Below are 16498 nucleotides of genomic sequence, written 5' to 3' on the forward strand. Positions count from 1 at the left end.
GCCTGCATGTATGTCTGTATAAGGATGTCAGATCCCCTAGAACTGGAGTTACAGTTGTGAGCTGCCATGTGGGTGCTGGGAATTGAACCTGGATCCTCTGGAAGAGCAGCCAGTGCTCTTAATTGCTCAGCTACACTCCAAATAGTTGAAACATTTCTAATGCAAAGTTATCCTGTGAGCTATCAAACTGTGTTCATTAGGAGGCATCAAGAGTTTAGACCTGGAATGTCCCCCGGAGAAGCAGGTGGTAGAGCTTATTCCCAGTGTGGAGCTCTCTGGAAGGTGGCAGAGACGACAAGCTGTTTCCATCTAAGTTTCTGGGATTAAAGTCAGGTTCTCATGCTTGCAAGGCAAACATTTTACTGACTAAGCTCCTTACCCTACAGTAAAGAGTTTGTATGAACAAGAATGATAAAGATTTCTGTGACATTTCCTTAAATTCCCACAAGTGTAATGAAATTCAATGGTGTTTTTTTATTTACACTGGTTTGTTTGGACTATTTTTTAAAGGTAGTATATTGATATTTTTATCAGAAATAAGATACATTTACAGAAATAGTTTGGACAACAATTAACATGCTGAGCTCAGAAATAAACTATATTCATTCAAATTGCTAATTGAATTGCGCTTTCAAAACAAATACACCTGTACATGGACCACAAAAGATACAAGTAAAAGTAAAATTAAGATTCTGGGGAAAAACAAATTTAAACTGCCCAAGAGGCCAACTCAGTGGTCTTATAGAAGGATGATTCATAAATAGATGATAATTCCCAGTTGGACAATTTTCCTTAAAATAGCCTAAGGTAAAATTAAATAGTTCTCCTCTAATTGCCTTGTGTAGGAACAGTCAAAAAATATTCAAGTTATTCAAGTGTTATTTTTAAAATGCTTTTTCCAATTACTGAAAATATTGAAACGATGAGATAGTAAACCCACAATGGCTTACTTTCTACCCAGACTCTTCACAAATTCTCTCTTAGTATTTGTTGTGTGTTCACAGACTTGTATGTGTCATAGAGTGTAAATTTAATAAATATTAAATTAATATTTATATTAAATATCAATTTAAACCGAAGAAAATTCTGCAAGAATGAAAATTATAATGCAGCATAAAGTTATTAAGTTGGTAGTGCTCATTTGCTTAACGTAATTTAAAGACTCCAAGTTTTAACCTTAAATCAAATCTCTGCATCAATCGCCAACTGCCATCTTACTGGGGAGAGAAGGAAACAGCTTAGACAGTCAATGTCTCCCATGGTCTCCTTCAGGGAAAATCCAAATGCAGAACCCTAGAACTACACTTCTTTCAAACAGATTTATAGATGTTAATTCATCAACCTAAATGCATATATCCCATTAAGAAAAAATCAGAAAATATACATTTACATAAAGTACATGAGTTAAAACTTGATGCTGAGGATGTGGCTCACTGGTAAAGAACATGCATCAGCATGTTCTAGACCCTTGGTTTAACTCCAGCATCAGGGTTTGGACCATGAACTGTTTCTCAATTTAGGTGCTGTAATTTTATGTAAGGGCAGGAGAGAATGGTAAATGATTGATAAACTATTGTTCTGATAACTCCTGACTCCATGGATATTGTCCTGTTTTCCTTTCCCTGCTTCAGAATAAAGACTGCAGAACTTATCAAGTCCTTGGGTTTGAGCAAGTTTGATTTCCATCTGAGGAATGGGAGATGGAAACATGCAAGGGAAAAAACCAGCACAAAACAAAACGGAAAGCAGAATGTCAGGGTGGTCACTCCCATAATCACACTGAAAAGGTTAGCTCTAGAAAGAGCAGCAGGAACCGGGCGGCGGTGGCGCATGCCTTTAATCCCAGCACTCAGGAGGCAGAGCCAGGCGGATCTCTGTGAGTTTGAGGCCAGCCTGGGCTACAAAGATGATAGATCCAGGACAGGCACCAAAACTACACAGAGAAACCCTGTCTCGGGGAAAAAAAAAAAAAAAAGAGCAGCATGAAACTTTAGCCGAGTCAGCACAAGGTTCACAGACAGCAGGGGCATGCTAGAGGGAACTGACAGGTGGGATGGATCAGTTGGGCTGCTCTACTCATTCGCTTACCGCTCTGTACATGATCTGTCTGGCCAAGGAAGATTGAAAGACATTCTATAGCAAATCAAGGCAGAGGACAGAACAAAATGATTATAAAAAAAAAGCAGCAACTTTAGAAAATACATAATAAAATCAATTTCTCAACCCAGCACAGACATTATAAAGAAAATATTTCAATCATCTTAAGCACAAAGGGAAATGAAGAGTAGCCAGTTTTATATGCTACTTTACCAGACAACAGTCTTTTCAACTTACAGCTATCATTTGTCAATCTTAAAGGAAACTAGTGTGGCTAGAGTTTTCCTGCCTTGCCCACAGTCAGGACAAATCATTGTCACCCGCCAGTCCCACAGCCACTCAGACCCAACCAGGTAAACACAGAGACTTATATTGCTTACAAACTGTATGGCCATGGCAGGCTTCTTGCTAACTGTTCTTATAGCTTAAATTAATCCATTTCCACAAATCTATACCCTGCCACGCAGCTCGTGGCTTACCGGCATCTTTTCATGCTGCTTGTCAGGGTGGCGGCTGGCAGTGACTCCTTCTGCCTTCCTGTTCTTTTATTTCTCCTCTCTGTTAGTCCCGCCTATACTTCCTGCCTAGCCACGGGCCAATCAGTGCTTTATTTATTGACCAATCAGAGCAACTTGACATACAGACCATCCCACAGCACAGCCAAGTGCAGACCATCTCAGACACCTGCACTCAGGCCCATGGTCCTAATCATCCTCTAAGCGGACCTGCTGGGTAAAGCCACAAGGAACCCAAGAACGGGCTCCCACAGGACATACAGAACATACCACAGCAAACTAGTACACTTTAAAACAAAAATTTTAATGTTCATACACAAAATGTAGCAGCAAAAGACTGGGGACTCAGAGGCACTAACTGAGAGCTTGGCTTTTGAGAGCAGATGTAACTTTATTGAGCAGACAAATCTTTCAGGCTTGATCAATACTTTAATACTGGCTACTTTAGATGAGGCACAATTTCTGGATTAGTGAAGACAACCTCCTCATTACCTTTGTACTTACTAAATAGGATATACTTTTGTGTGCAATGTGCACTCTACTGAAAGGGGCATTCAGTTCTTAACATCAATGTCTCAACTTTCCCGATACTTGCACGGAAGACAGGAGAGGAAATCAAATGCTAGCTCATGCTCATGCTCAGGCTTGCTCAGAAACAAATCCCACATTTCAATTACAATCTTTCGGCTTTTGACACTGTGACATAGCATCGTCTACGAAGTTCACACTTGAGAACTGTGTAGTCAAGTTACACACATCACAAAAGTATCCCATAATGTTTTAAGTTTGGCCACACTCACAGCTATCCTGGGCTGCAGAATGTGCACCCGTAAATCAGACTAACACACACAAAAGTGTATCCTATACTCAGAACAAACAGCAAAACAAATATCTTCCAATGTGCTAGTCTGTTGCTCATCATGTCCCCTTTTTAATTCATGAAAAAATGGACTTCATTCATATTTTTAAACAAATTCCTACAGAGACTTGAACTTAGGAAAGTAGGATTCTATTGTATTAAGCATGGCCAAATTATGTAGGTTTTCAATTCTTGGAGCAGAAGTTCCTATTGTGAACTAACTGTCCAGTGGCATTTGGAAAGCAGCTGCTCTATGAACTCCTAACCACGAACACAGACATGGGGATTATTTTAATGAATGGAATGAAGGGAAAACTGGGAAAGGGATCTCCAGAGTGGACACAAGCAGTAAGCTCAGCCCCGCAGTTCGGATGAAATCAGATCCGACAGAAAATGTATGGTCCTGTTCTACACTACTTTCAATGAAGTTCATTCACTGTGAGACACATCTCTTCAGTTTTAAGTATCCACCATAAGTCCATACTGTGTAAGAGACTCACCGGTCCACAGGAGTTGATGTATTCTCAATAAAACTGATGACCTTCTCCCTGACATTAACAGATTTCGTCTTTAGAGCCACAGTCATTTTATTTACAAGGGACTTCATTCCTCTATCATTTGAGCCATTACAAGATTCACCCTGAAAAACAAGAACATTGATGAACCACTCTCTAGGTAATTAACACATACATGACTGTTAAAGGTTATCTACACTGTAGACAGAATTGTATCCCCACCAAATTCATGCTGAAGTACTAAAATCGAGTGCATCTCGGAAAGCCACTGTATTTGGACAAAGGGCCTTTAGAGAAATAATTAGAATTAAATTAGGTCAGGGTAGGTTCAATTCTATCTATGGGGGAGAATGTACATTTGGGTATTTTCAGGTATGTGCAGATGTTCACCTTTCCACTTACTCTCATATGGCCTTTCCTCTACACACACTCCCACGTCTCCTCTTCTGTGAAGAGTGGGTTAGAGGCTGGGGAGAAGACTCAGTTGGTCAAGTGTTCACCATGCAAGCAGGACGATCAGTTTCACAGGCTTGTGAAACTGAGGCACAGCAGTGTACATCTACAACCCCAGAACTGCGACAGGGAGGGACAGGGACCATAGGACAATACCTGTCCTTGGCCATCCAAGCTATCTGAACTGGTAAGCCCCAGGGTCATTAAGAGGCCTGTCTCAAAAATAATAAGGTGACTGAGAAAGACCTTTGTCTTTCTCAACCTCTGGCCTACACGAGTGCACAGACATGAAGCTGTGTTTGTAACAGAAAAAGGTGGAAAATAATATAAGTACTTAGCAAGTGGGTATTAACTAAATAATTTAGAACACACACACAATGGAATATTATTTAGTTCTTGTATACCTAGAGGATCAAGGTAGAAAGAAATCCTCAGAGAAGCCTTGTCTGCCAATGTGACAATGATGTTTGATCACATGGCAGAAAATAAGCCTCCACACATCTATAGTGCATCACTATGCATATTCCTGTCACCTAGTCCTCAGGCCCTCCTTACGGGAACAGTCTGTTATCACTGTATTGCACAGGTAGAGAAACCACAGCTCAAAGGTCTTACTGGAAATCGGAAAAAGGGGAAGCTGTGTTGCGGAATATTTGTTTAATTCTGTAAAGATGTGTGGCTGTTTTACTTTGCCTGCCTAAGGCACCTGGTTAGTCTAACAACAAGCTGAACTGCCAGTAGTGAGGGATGAGGTATAGGCAGAACTCCCAGGCAGGGAGAGTAAGGAGGAGGAGGAATTTAGGCTCGAGAGAAAGCAAAAGAAATGCCAGGGAGACACCAGGGGCCAGCCAGGAGACACGGAGGAAGCAGGGAAGTAAGACATACAGAATGAAAGAAAGGTAAAAAGCCCCAAGGCAAAATGTAGATGAACAGAAACAGGTTAGATTAAGTTAAAAGAGCTAGTGCAACAAGCCTAAGCTAAGGCCAAACACTCATAATTAATAATAAGTCTCTGTGTCTTAATTTGGGAGCTGGATGGCAGCCCAAAGAAAATTCTAACTACCAATTTGTACAGATGAATTCTGGACCCAAGAATGGCAGAGACCTAAGTCCAAATGAGTAAATGTGTTCCTGTATATCACTTTTGTCTCTGTTTTACAGAATAAACACTGTAGATGACACTTAATAAACATTGTTTATTAAGAAAACGATGTTATGACATCTAATTCAACTGACAAGACTTTTTGCCCAGGTATTTCCAAAGCAAAACACATGTACTTACCCCCTATAACAAAAACTCACATAATTCACATCACAATAACTAACCATCAAATATATTAGGTGGGCCAACTTTTTACTTTCTCTACCTGGACCATTCACGCATGGAAACAGACTGAAGTCTTAATCATGTAAGCTCACAGTGAGGAAGGATACAGGAACACGATGCAGGAGATGTGGACCGAGTCTAGTATTCTGCCAGCCCAGACAAAATGAGCTCACTGAAGAGAGCTCCACCCAGTTCATCACTTCATTAACCTCACAATAGTAAGTCCTCATTGTGTACTAAATCTTTCTGACATCTCTGCTGTCGTGCTGGAGTTTGAGAGTTAAGCACCTTTTCTGGAAACTGATCCACCATGTTCTCCACATGTACTCACATCAACAGAACTGATGCTGCTCCTTGAGCCTGAGGTACTAGCAATCCAATGGCCATATCCACTTTCTGGTCCCTCCACATTAATGTCGGCCAGGTGCTGCTGCAGGGCTTATGACAAACAAGACAGACAAGGCAAAAGCTGAGACTCTGGAAAGATGCAAGTATAACAACACAGCACAGGGAATGAAGAACCATCCAGGGACATAATCGACGACAAATGTGCTGTCCTGCAGCCTCACTAAGAACTCCAGGCCACAGCCAACCTTCCTCTCCATCTGTCTAAGGCCCTCTGCCATCCCGAGAGTGAAGATCAGGAAAGCTTTTGTCTCCTCCTTACAAAGCCATCTTTCAAGTACTAACAGATCTATGTGCAGAACTCAAGACACGAAGAATTAATAGAAAAACCTAGGAGACATCAATCCATCTTTCCATAATAATGTAGACTTAGGCAGTAATGGTCAAAGATTAATGGAGGGGGGGACCTTTAAAAGGCTTTCTAAAACTCTAGACTAAAGCTCCAGCACTCGGCAATCTGAAGAAGGGAGAAAATGAGTCTGGGTCACATGGACTACCTGGGATAGGTAACAAGTTCGAGGCCAGCTTAGGCTGGAAGGACAGCAAGAACACTCGAGAATTAGATGACTAGTAACCAACTTTTGTATTGTGTTAGGATTTCTAGTAACAGTAGGTAATGCATCAACATTTGTTTACCAGTATCTTTTTTTTGAGACAGGGTCTCATTATGTAGTCCTGGCTAGCCTCAAACTCACAGAGAGCCACCTGCCTCTGACTTCTGAGTGCTGCACTTAAATGTGTCCTACCTGGCAACAATGTATTTTAAAAAATTTTTTGAGACAGGGTCTCATTTGTCCCAAGCTGTTCTCAAATTTGCTAGGTAGCTGAGGATAACCCTGATCCTCCTATCTCTACCTCCAGAGAGCTGGGAAGTAAATCCAAGGGCCTTGTGCATGCTAGGCAAGCACTCCACAAAATAAGCTATAGCCCCAACTCACTCACTCTCTCTCTCTCTCTCTCTCTCACACACACACACACACACACACTCTCTCTCTCTCTCTCTCTCTCTCTCTCTCTCTCTCTCTCACACACACACACACACACTCTCTCTCTCTCTCACACACACACACACTCTCTCTCTCTCACACACACACACACACACACACACACACACACACACACTCATGCACACATCTTTGTTGTTGTGAATGGTAGGGATTTTGTCAATTTTGCTATTTATTTATTTGTTTCTTTATTTGAGATGGGGCTTTGTTATATAGTTCAGGCTGGCCTGGAACTTCCTATGTAACACAGTCAATTGGTCCTCAAACTCCTGGTCCACTTAAAGGCTGAGGCAGAAGGGTCATGAGTTAGAGGATGTAGCTCAGAGGGAAACTGCTTGCCTTGCATGCATGAGCCCCTGGGTTCAATCCCAAGCACCTTGTGAAATAAAAACAAAAAGGTTTGAAACAGAAGCTAAGTAAGCACATTTATATATCTAAATGGTCTGTATTCACTCATTTCAATCGCCTATGTCATTTGTTACCTATGTATGCTCTGCTTGCCTTCCCTTTTCTGAAACTACGAAATGACTGGAGACAGAAGATACACAATAACTAGTTTATAATTCTAAATCAGCGCTACTGATAATCACTGTATTTTTTGTCTGAAAAGTAGAAGCAAAATTAATGCATTAAAGACTTACCCATAAATCCTCCACTGGCAATACTAACATATTCTTTGTTTTTCTGTAATAAAAGACAAAATGTAAATTATTACAAAATGCAGCTTAGTTAAAGCTCTGGATAGTCCTAAGGTCCTAAAATATATAGTTATATCTTACATTTCTAACACATCACTTTCCTTGACAGTCTGGACTTCAGCACTGAGTAACATGTCTTATCTGGCATGTTGTAGGGGTTGGTGCTTGAGCAAAAGACAGGGAACAGCTTCATGGCTATTAAGACTGTGTGTGGTTTTATTTGTGTTACAGTCTCCACAGTACAAGGGTCAAACAAAACAGAATGAAATGACATTTCAGAATGTCATCAAAGTAAGTTTTTAAAGTTTCAAATCTTTTGTGTCCTTTACTAAAAGGTAATATAAAAATATTATAGCTGGTTATAAAAAAGGAAATGACGGAATTACCATTTTGCAAACTACTAAAAACTTGTAAACATTAGATGCTAAGTCCTCAAGGTTGCAAGGCTGAGACAGCCTGGGCTACATAAAAGGGGAGAAACAAAACAACAACCAAAACAACTAAGGCCAAAAAGATGACTTAGCAGGTAAAGGCACTTGCCACCAAGCCTGACAGCCTGAGTCTGACCTCCAGAACCCAGGCGGTAGGAGGAGAACGGGATCTCCCGAGCCGTGCTCTGCTCCCTGTATGCAGTATGTCGTGCTTGTATGTGCACACTGGTGCAATATGTCATGTGTGTATGTGCACACTGGTGCAATATGTCGTGCGTGTATGTGCACACTGGTGCAATATATCATACTTGTATGTGCACACTGGTGCAATATGTCATGTGTGTATGTGCACACTGGTGCAGTATGTCATGTGTGCATGTGCACACTGGTGCACATACAAAGAAATGAACTAAAATGTCATTTTCTAATTCAAAAACAAAAGGAAAAATACATAATGGATCTAAGTGGTGGCAAAACAAAGCAGAGATGGAGAAAGAAACACCAGGTGAACATAAGTAGAAAACTAGTAGTAGGAAAATTGGGTTGTTTCAACAAATACATGCAAGGATACAATTAAAAACTGGAAACCCATAAATTAAAAACATAACAATGCCATGATTTAAAAGCCATAAAAAGCAAGAAAATGAGAATACTATTTTTTGTACTAAAATATGACAGTATGATTATGTTATAAAGATTTTATCACAGTCTGTTCCTCCACTTTAAAAAAAAAATTAGCTGGTTGTGATGGAATACACCTTTAATCCCAAGCACTTGAAGGGCAAAGGCAGGTGGATATCTGTGAGTTTGTGGTCAGCCTGATCTACACAGTGAGTTCAGAACAGCCAGAGCTAGGTAGAAAAAACCTGACTCAAAACAAAACAAACCACCACCACCACCAATAACAACAAAACATTTAAAGATTAAGAAAAAAACCTTATATTTATTTGTGTAGGTATATGCACGTGAGTGCAGTTGCCTGCAAAGACATCAGATCCCCTGAAACTGGAATTACCGAAAGATGCAAGTTGTCTTTAGTGGATGCTGGGAACCAAACTGCTAGCCAACTCTCTAGTCCCCTACTTTTCTATTTTTATTTATCTTCATTTTGTGTGTGTGCATGTGTGTTGGGGTGTACAAATACATGTGTGGTGTGTGCGTGTGCAGGCAAAAGCCAGAAATCAATGGTAAGTCTTCCTCATGAGCTTGCAATCTTTTTAGAGACAACGTCATTCACTAAACCTGGAGCTAGATGAGAGCTCCAAGGATCCTCCTGTCTGTCTGTATTTCCCATCATTCTGGGATTATAGTGCACACCACCACACCAGACTTTTTATGTGTGTGGTAGGGATTGAACTTAGGTCCTCAAGACTCTGTGACAAGCACTGTACTAAGCCATCTCCCCAGGCCCCCAATTCTTCTACCTTGCAATTTCTTTGAAAGTTTTGTGATGAAAATAGGGGGAAGGAATTCTAAAATTCCATCAAGAATTTAAATAATAAACGACAAAGTTCATAATAGTCCAAACTCCTGCCATATAATATCCCTTACAGCATAGTTTATACTGGAACATTTTTAAATGGGCCAGTTAGGTTTATGACTAAGGTGAGTCCAAACTCTGCACTCTCCCAAATAAACCTTAAGAATGTGTAAAGGCACTGAATAAACCCTCTGCCAAAGACCTTTGCTTCTCTGACGTTTTTCCCAAAGACTTGCGTGTCAGAAGAATTTTCTCAAACCAAGTCCCTCAGAAAATACAACAGAACTAGAAATGAACCAAGATGGAGTGGCTGTGGAGGATCAAGACCACTGTCTTCCTGTGGGTGGACTTCAGGGTGGGACCAACCAGAAAAAGTACTGAACTAACAGCTGTTTTTATAAAGAGCCATCAGTGGCCAAGTCACTGAGGCAGAGGGTCAACTGCATAAAATCACCAATGCACAGGAGCTGTGTTAAAGCTCCAGGGAGAAAATATGTCACAGGTAACACACACACACACACACACACACACACACACACACACACACACACACACACACACACACACACTATATATATATATAATCAAAACAAGTAAAAGCATTCAAATAAATCAGATCTCTACTATTAAAAGTTCTAGAACATGAAGAGAGAAAGATGAATACAACAGAGTGATCTGGGGATACATTCTGGCACAGATATCCATTCTGGCACAGAGGAAGCCAGTATGTTAAGAAAACTCGTCAGCAAAGCGATAGCACAGTTAGTTAAAAAATAATCACATCCTACATCATTTCTTACACAAAAAATTGATTCCATATGGTTTATAACTAAAAATATCATATGAGCATATAACAAAAATACTGCAAAAAAGATATTTCTTAATAAGATAACAAGTAAAGAAGCAGTTATAAAGAATATAGATAAATCTTGTAGAGCATACAAAAGCATTCTCATTAGCTGTGGATTTCTTCAAGGTGTCGGCAACAACCAAGCCAGATGGGATGGTCTACGTCAGCATACCTGTAAAAAGTGTGCCAGCACCATGTTCATATACATGTCTTCTTCCTCTCGGCCACTGCCCATAAAACAGAGGTGCTCCCCACCGGCTATGGAGCCAGACTCAAGGGACTGCTTCTGTGCTTCCAGCAAGGACTTCACTGACTGTGCAAACTCGGATGGATTCTGGAGCATCTAGACAATTTCAAAAATTTGAAATTTGACAAACATACATTTGCAAACCTTGAAATATATTTCCAAGCACACTACCAACATTAAAACCAAGCATAAAAGGAATGGAAAATGAAAAGGTTTAGTTAGGTAAGTACAACTCCAGGGATAAAATAAAAGTTTCATGTACATATTGGAGCAAAGGCTGAGAAAAAATCATGGTGGCTAAAAGGGTTTAACTTCAAACAGAATAAGTAAAAACTACAGATCAAAACTGTAGGCAGAGTTTTCCTGTCCCGCAGCCGTTCAACCAGTAGCCACTTCCCAAACAGCTAACTCAGAGACTTAATACAAATTATAAATGCTCAGCCAATAGCTCAGGATTATTGCTAACTAGCTCTTAAATTTTAAGTTAACCCATATTCCTTATTTACGCTCTGCCACATGGTGGTACCTTTATTAGCATGGCACATTCATCTCTTGCTCCCCCTGCCTCTGCCTGGCCACTCTTCTGACTCTGCCCAAGATCAGTTTTAGACTGCACACTGCTCAGGATAATTCCACGGTGGCTAGCTGAGATGGTCCACCCTCATGTACTACTCCAGCCCGGACTTCACACAAGCCCTTTACTTTCCCATTACTCAGAGACTGACAACAAATGATAGAGCTAGCTCTCCCAGGACTTGACCGTTGTTTTGGTTTTTTTCAGGGTCCCCTAGAGATGCTGTTGTCCCTTGGACAGCAGGAAGTAATTTTAAGTACACAACGCCCAAGAGGTGGGGTTGAAGGTTTTTGGTCTTTCACTGGGTTATGGATATTTGCCATTGTGTAGGGGGGTTAGTTACAAGTTGTTACTGAGTATGGTCAAAAAAAGGGGGGGTGGGGAGATAGATATGATAGGATAAAAAGGTAAATTATTGAATCTACTATCTATTCAAAGTAAAAAAGCAACTACTAGTCTTAAATAATTTATATTGGTATGAATTTTTGTATATTGATACCAATTTAAGGTTATTTTTGTTATACTATATATATGTTTCTACTTCTGTTTAAGGTATGTTTGTATATTGTTTCGAATCTGAAGTTATTGTCCTTATACTGTACATCTGATTCTATTTTTGCTTAAGGCATTACTTATACTCCTCCCTTACAACTTGTTTAATTATGCAATGTGAAGTTAGTCCTTAAAAGCTCTTTAGGATAATAAAAAAATAAAGGCTAATAGTCACTCATAACTATCAAATATCATAACTATAGTCATGTTATTTAGGTTTTCTAGGTATACAGAGATATATTTCAGATAGACAGGTAATCCTCAAACGATTCAAAGATCTACAGAATATAGCATTTAAAATGTTTTAATAACTTAAGACTTTCCTCAACATGAGATACGTCTGCTCCTGGCAGCACTGATCTACTTCTAAAAAAGATGATGGGCATTGAAGAAACTTCATATGGAGTTTGCTTTCTTTGTGGCAAAAACTAGCCATTAGGGCAAGAAACTGCCCTTGCCTTGAATGCTGACAGTGCTGTCCAAACTGGACAAGCAGAACACAAAGAAAGGTGACTGCTGAATTTTGCAAAGACAGAATAAGACAGTCCTTCAAAATGTCCTGCTTCTGAAAAACATTTGTCAGATACTCTAGACCTGTAGGCCAAAGGTAGATACCCCAATACTGCAGAGGAACCTTGGGGGACTGTCCAGGAAGTCAGCTGTTTCTGTCATTTCTCACATTTTTTGGAAGTCGCTTCCTTGCACTTCCTGCTTACTCAGGTCATATTAATTCCTTCTCAGGTCTTTGATGGGGTTGAAGACTAGACAGTTACAGTTACAGTTTTCCTGAATCTTGGCAAAAGGCATATTAAGTACAAAAGTTTGGACTCTTCAGGAGAGGACAGCTAATGGAGTAACCTCTATAAATTTGTCAATTACTTATGGACTGAACATCGAGAATGTATTTCTTACTTGATAATTGTTCTTGTATGTAATTTCATTTTTGTTAAGGTTCTTACCTTTCCTTTCTATTTGGACACTAGTTGACAACAATTCTTTTTTTTAAAAAATATTAATTTATTTATTATGTATATACAGGCCAGGAAAGGGCACCAGATCTCATTATAGATGGTTGTGATCCACCATATGGTTGCTGGGGATTGAACTCAGGACCTCTGGAAGAGCAGCCAGATGTTCTTAACAACTGAGCCACCTCTCCAGCCCCCCAACAATTCTTACTGTATATAGTTTTACTATGTTAGAATTAGAACCTTTCCTTAAGACAAAAAGGGGGAAATGTTACAGGAATTCTGTCACCAGTCTGCTAGCCAATTGAGAGGAGTGTTTTGGTCCAAGGGGCAGGGTTTTCATTGGGGATAGACATGACTGAGAGAAGAGGCAGAGCGGAGGAGTGTGTGGCCCATTTCAAGCAAGGAGCAAGTGATGGTGGGTGTTAGTGGTGGCTTGTCATTCAGCTCAAGTTCCCCTTTTGTTCTTTCATATTTGTGCATGGGTTTTATTTGTTAATAAATGGTAAAGAAATCCTTTTACACAAAGTAGTTTCCACTTACAAGGCAATCCATGTATTTCTTAGAAAACATCAGAAACAATAGAGACCATTTACTTATCATTTACTTTAGGTATTGATCAAAAACTCCTTTTTATACAGAATGAACTAAATATGACAATAACTACAAAAATTTTAAGCTATTCTTACTGAAATCACATACAAACTACAGTAAAAATGCAATAAAAAATAGATCAGAGAGAAGAACAATTTCTTACATTAGTTTTAAAGATTTATTTATGGGTGTGTGTGTGTGTGTGTGTGTGAATGCACCAATATGCACTTGCACATATGGAGGCCAGAAGACTGGTCAGATCTCCTGGACCTGGACTTATAAGCAATTGTGAGCTGTCGTGTGGGTGCTAGGAAACAAACTCAAGTCCTCTGCAAGATCAACATGTGCTCTTAACCTCTTATCCATCTCTCCAGCACCACAGGAAAAGAAGCTTTAAAAAGAGAGACAAAAGGTGTTTGCACCTTACTTGTTTACCTCTATTTTCAGCCATCATTCTAGAAAACAAACAAAAAACCCATGACTGATAATGCCCAAGAATGCGGCTGCTACAAAACACGCCCAGATGAGGTCCACAGTATTTCGGATCTCTAAAGAGCAATGTCCATAGCCCTCAACCCAATAACTTGACTTCGAATCGTCTACTTCTTTACAGAACTATGTGAAAAACTACACAACATATGTGTAATGTTTTCAACAGCAGCTTTGCTACACAAAAACTGAAAGTAATTCAAATGTACATTAATCAAGAACAAACTATGGTAATATCTGTACCAGGGACCTTTATGAAACATTGAAGGAAATGTGTTTAAATGAAAGATCTCTAAGAAACTGTTAAGCAAAAATAAAGTTGCAAAAGAAGAAATATGTACATATGTATTAAAGGTGAAGATTGAGCAAGCCGATAACAGCGCTTATTCAGAATATTTTTTTAAAAGAATGTTAATTCATGAAAATGAAGGTATCTATCAATCACGAGTAAATTCCAAGAACAAGCATGACAGAAATCAGAGGGAGAGGCACAGCGTTCATGCAGGAGACACCCATAGGCTAACATGTCCTTTCTCACCCATGATGTCAGAATTCTGTGCCCTACCTTCACTTTCTGTCAGTTCCTCTCAATACCACCCAGCCCTGAAACACACCCTCCGGGCCCAGAGCCACCATCTCCAGGCATGATGAGGAAGAGAAGAGAAGGCAGTGGTGGTGGTAGCTGGGTGTGTGTGTGTGTGTGTGTGTGGTTCCTCCCTATTCCTATGTCTGCTCCTACCTCTGAGGCTCTACAACCTCAGAGTGGCTTACATGGTGCCAGTTTCAACAGTTCTAAGCACCTTTATGACCATATATATTTTACCCACTTCTCCAACAGAAATCACCCAAGGACAGTAACTTTAACAGGTAAGCACGTACATGTCAGCTACTACTGCACCCACCTATCAGCTTTTTATATACATACTCATAAACTTTAAAAACAGCTTCCAGCAAAACCATCTAGGTGTCTTATCCAATTATGCTAAGAGCTCATATTTCTACAGTACTTACTAGGTGCAAGGCACAATGCTAAGTGATCTACCTTTGAGATTGCTCACAGTGAGTGCAGAATTGACTGACATAACAATGGGAAGGAACAGTGAGCCACAGTTAACAGGGGTCACTCTTTATGATGACACTGATCCCAGGAAAAAAGGGAACTCTAGCCCTACCCACAGGCAGACTCTGCCTTAAGCAAAAGGAAAGCATCCTCATCAGGTCATGAAACCTGGTCATGAGCCAAAGTGGAAAGCACTGTCTCTTGTAGGACATCTGCCCCGCACTCGTACTAACCAGGTCTGAATCTAAGTGGAAGGCCGTTGACAAATGCCCGGCATTATACTGTTCTGCAGGACGGCAGTCCACCACGAAGAACCGGACTCCTTCCTAAAAGGGAAACAACATTTGACATTCTGGAATTTGACAGGAAGTTCACATCACATGACAGAACCGTGAAAAGAAACCAAAACATGGGGAACAAGTGTTTTGTAAATGGATCTCATAGGGAATTAGGAGGACCCAATTCGTATAGACACAAAAAAGTAACTTTTAGGACTAAATACTTATGTCTGTTTTAAATAGTTAACACATCTTTTTTTTTTTTATGTATTGAGCTTGAAAGTCTCAATATATAGCAAGAGTCTGGCAATTTGAGCTGAAATACTAAATATAGTGGAAATCAACACTTTTTATTATCTTAAACACAGTGTCAGATAAAATTATTTTCAGGTCCACAAATTTACCAGCAATCCAAATCAAAGAACTAAATGTTTTTAAGTATATGGAGGAGCTAGGTTCACATGAGTCTTTTTAACCTGGACTTTATTTTCTTTTTAATGTTACTTATGAAAAGAAAAACGTGAGTGACTGTTTACAAGCCCAGACAAAGACAGAGCTACAGTAGGAAGTTGAACTTGATGTGCTATAAAAGCCCCATCTTCTCACAGCTGAGCCTCCTCCAGGCAGTCTTGGAAATACAGCACATATTCCAGAGCTTAGCCATGGCACTGTCATTTCGGCACATACCCAGAAAGCTCACTCATTAAACTGACTCATTTTTATGAAGAACACACTAGAAAACCATGACATATTTTCATAACTCTCTTTGGTTTGCATTATGGCATTAAACCATATAATTCAGCAAGCTGTGTAACTGTCCAGGACTTAACTGTCAAAGGCTAAGTCCACCCCTTTAAGTTCTTCACACAATTCCATGTTCATTTGCTTTAATGACATGTGAACAGGGAGCAGTTTATAAAACTGTTGTCAAGAGAGACAAGAGTAGTTGTTGGCAATACAAATACACAAACCACATGAACAAGAGACGGAGCATCCTTATCTCTAGGCAATGGGATGTAAATGAATGGTGTGGGAATGCTGATTATTTCTTGTCAGTAGCAGGTACTGAACCCAGGGCCTCGATCATACAAAATCCGTGCTA

General features: G+C 39.9%; 1 protein-coding gene across 4 annotated transcripts in view; it reads right to left on the reverse strand.

Annotated features, from left to right (window-relative positions):
- Tbc1d23 (TBC1 domain family member 23) overlaps positions 1-16498 on the reverse strand; it is a 57876-nt gene that overhangs the window by 8673 nt on the left and 32705 nt on the right. For 3 of the 4 annotated variants that reach the window (XM_006995764.4, XM_042259442.2, XM_042259443.2), the window contains exons 10-15: positions 15352-15444; positions 10807-10977; positions 7817-7859; positions 6098-6204; positions 3972-4111; positions 2089-2133 (exon numbers count right to left, since the gene is read on the reverse strand). In XM_006995764.4, the coding sequence (XP_006995826.3) occupies positions 2089-2133; positions 3972-4111; positions 6098-6204; positions 7817-7859; positions 10807-10977; positions 15352-15444 (599 nt within the window). The remainder of the gene's footprint in view (positions 1-2088; positions 2134-3971; positions 4112-6097; positions 6205-7816; positions 7860-10806; positions 10978-15351; positions 15445-16498) is intronic. The other variant, XM_006995765.4, reaches the window with a different exon arrangement.

Source organism: Peromyscus maniculatus, chromosome 12 (genome assembly GCF_049852395.1).
Source record: "Peromyscus maniculatus bairdii isolate BWxNUB_F1_BW_parent chromosome 12, HU_Pman_BW_mat_3.1, whole genome shotgun sequence".
Lineage (NCBI taxonomy): Eukaryota > Metazoa > Chordata > Mammalia > Rodentia > Cricetidae > Peromyscus > Peromyscus maniculatus.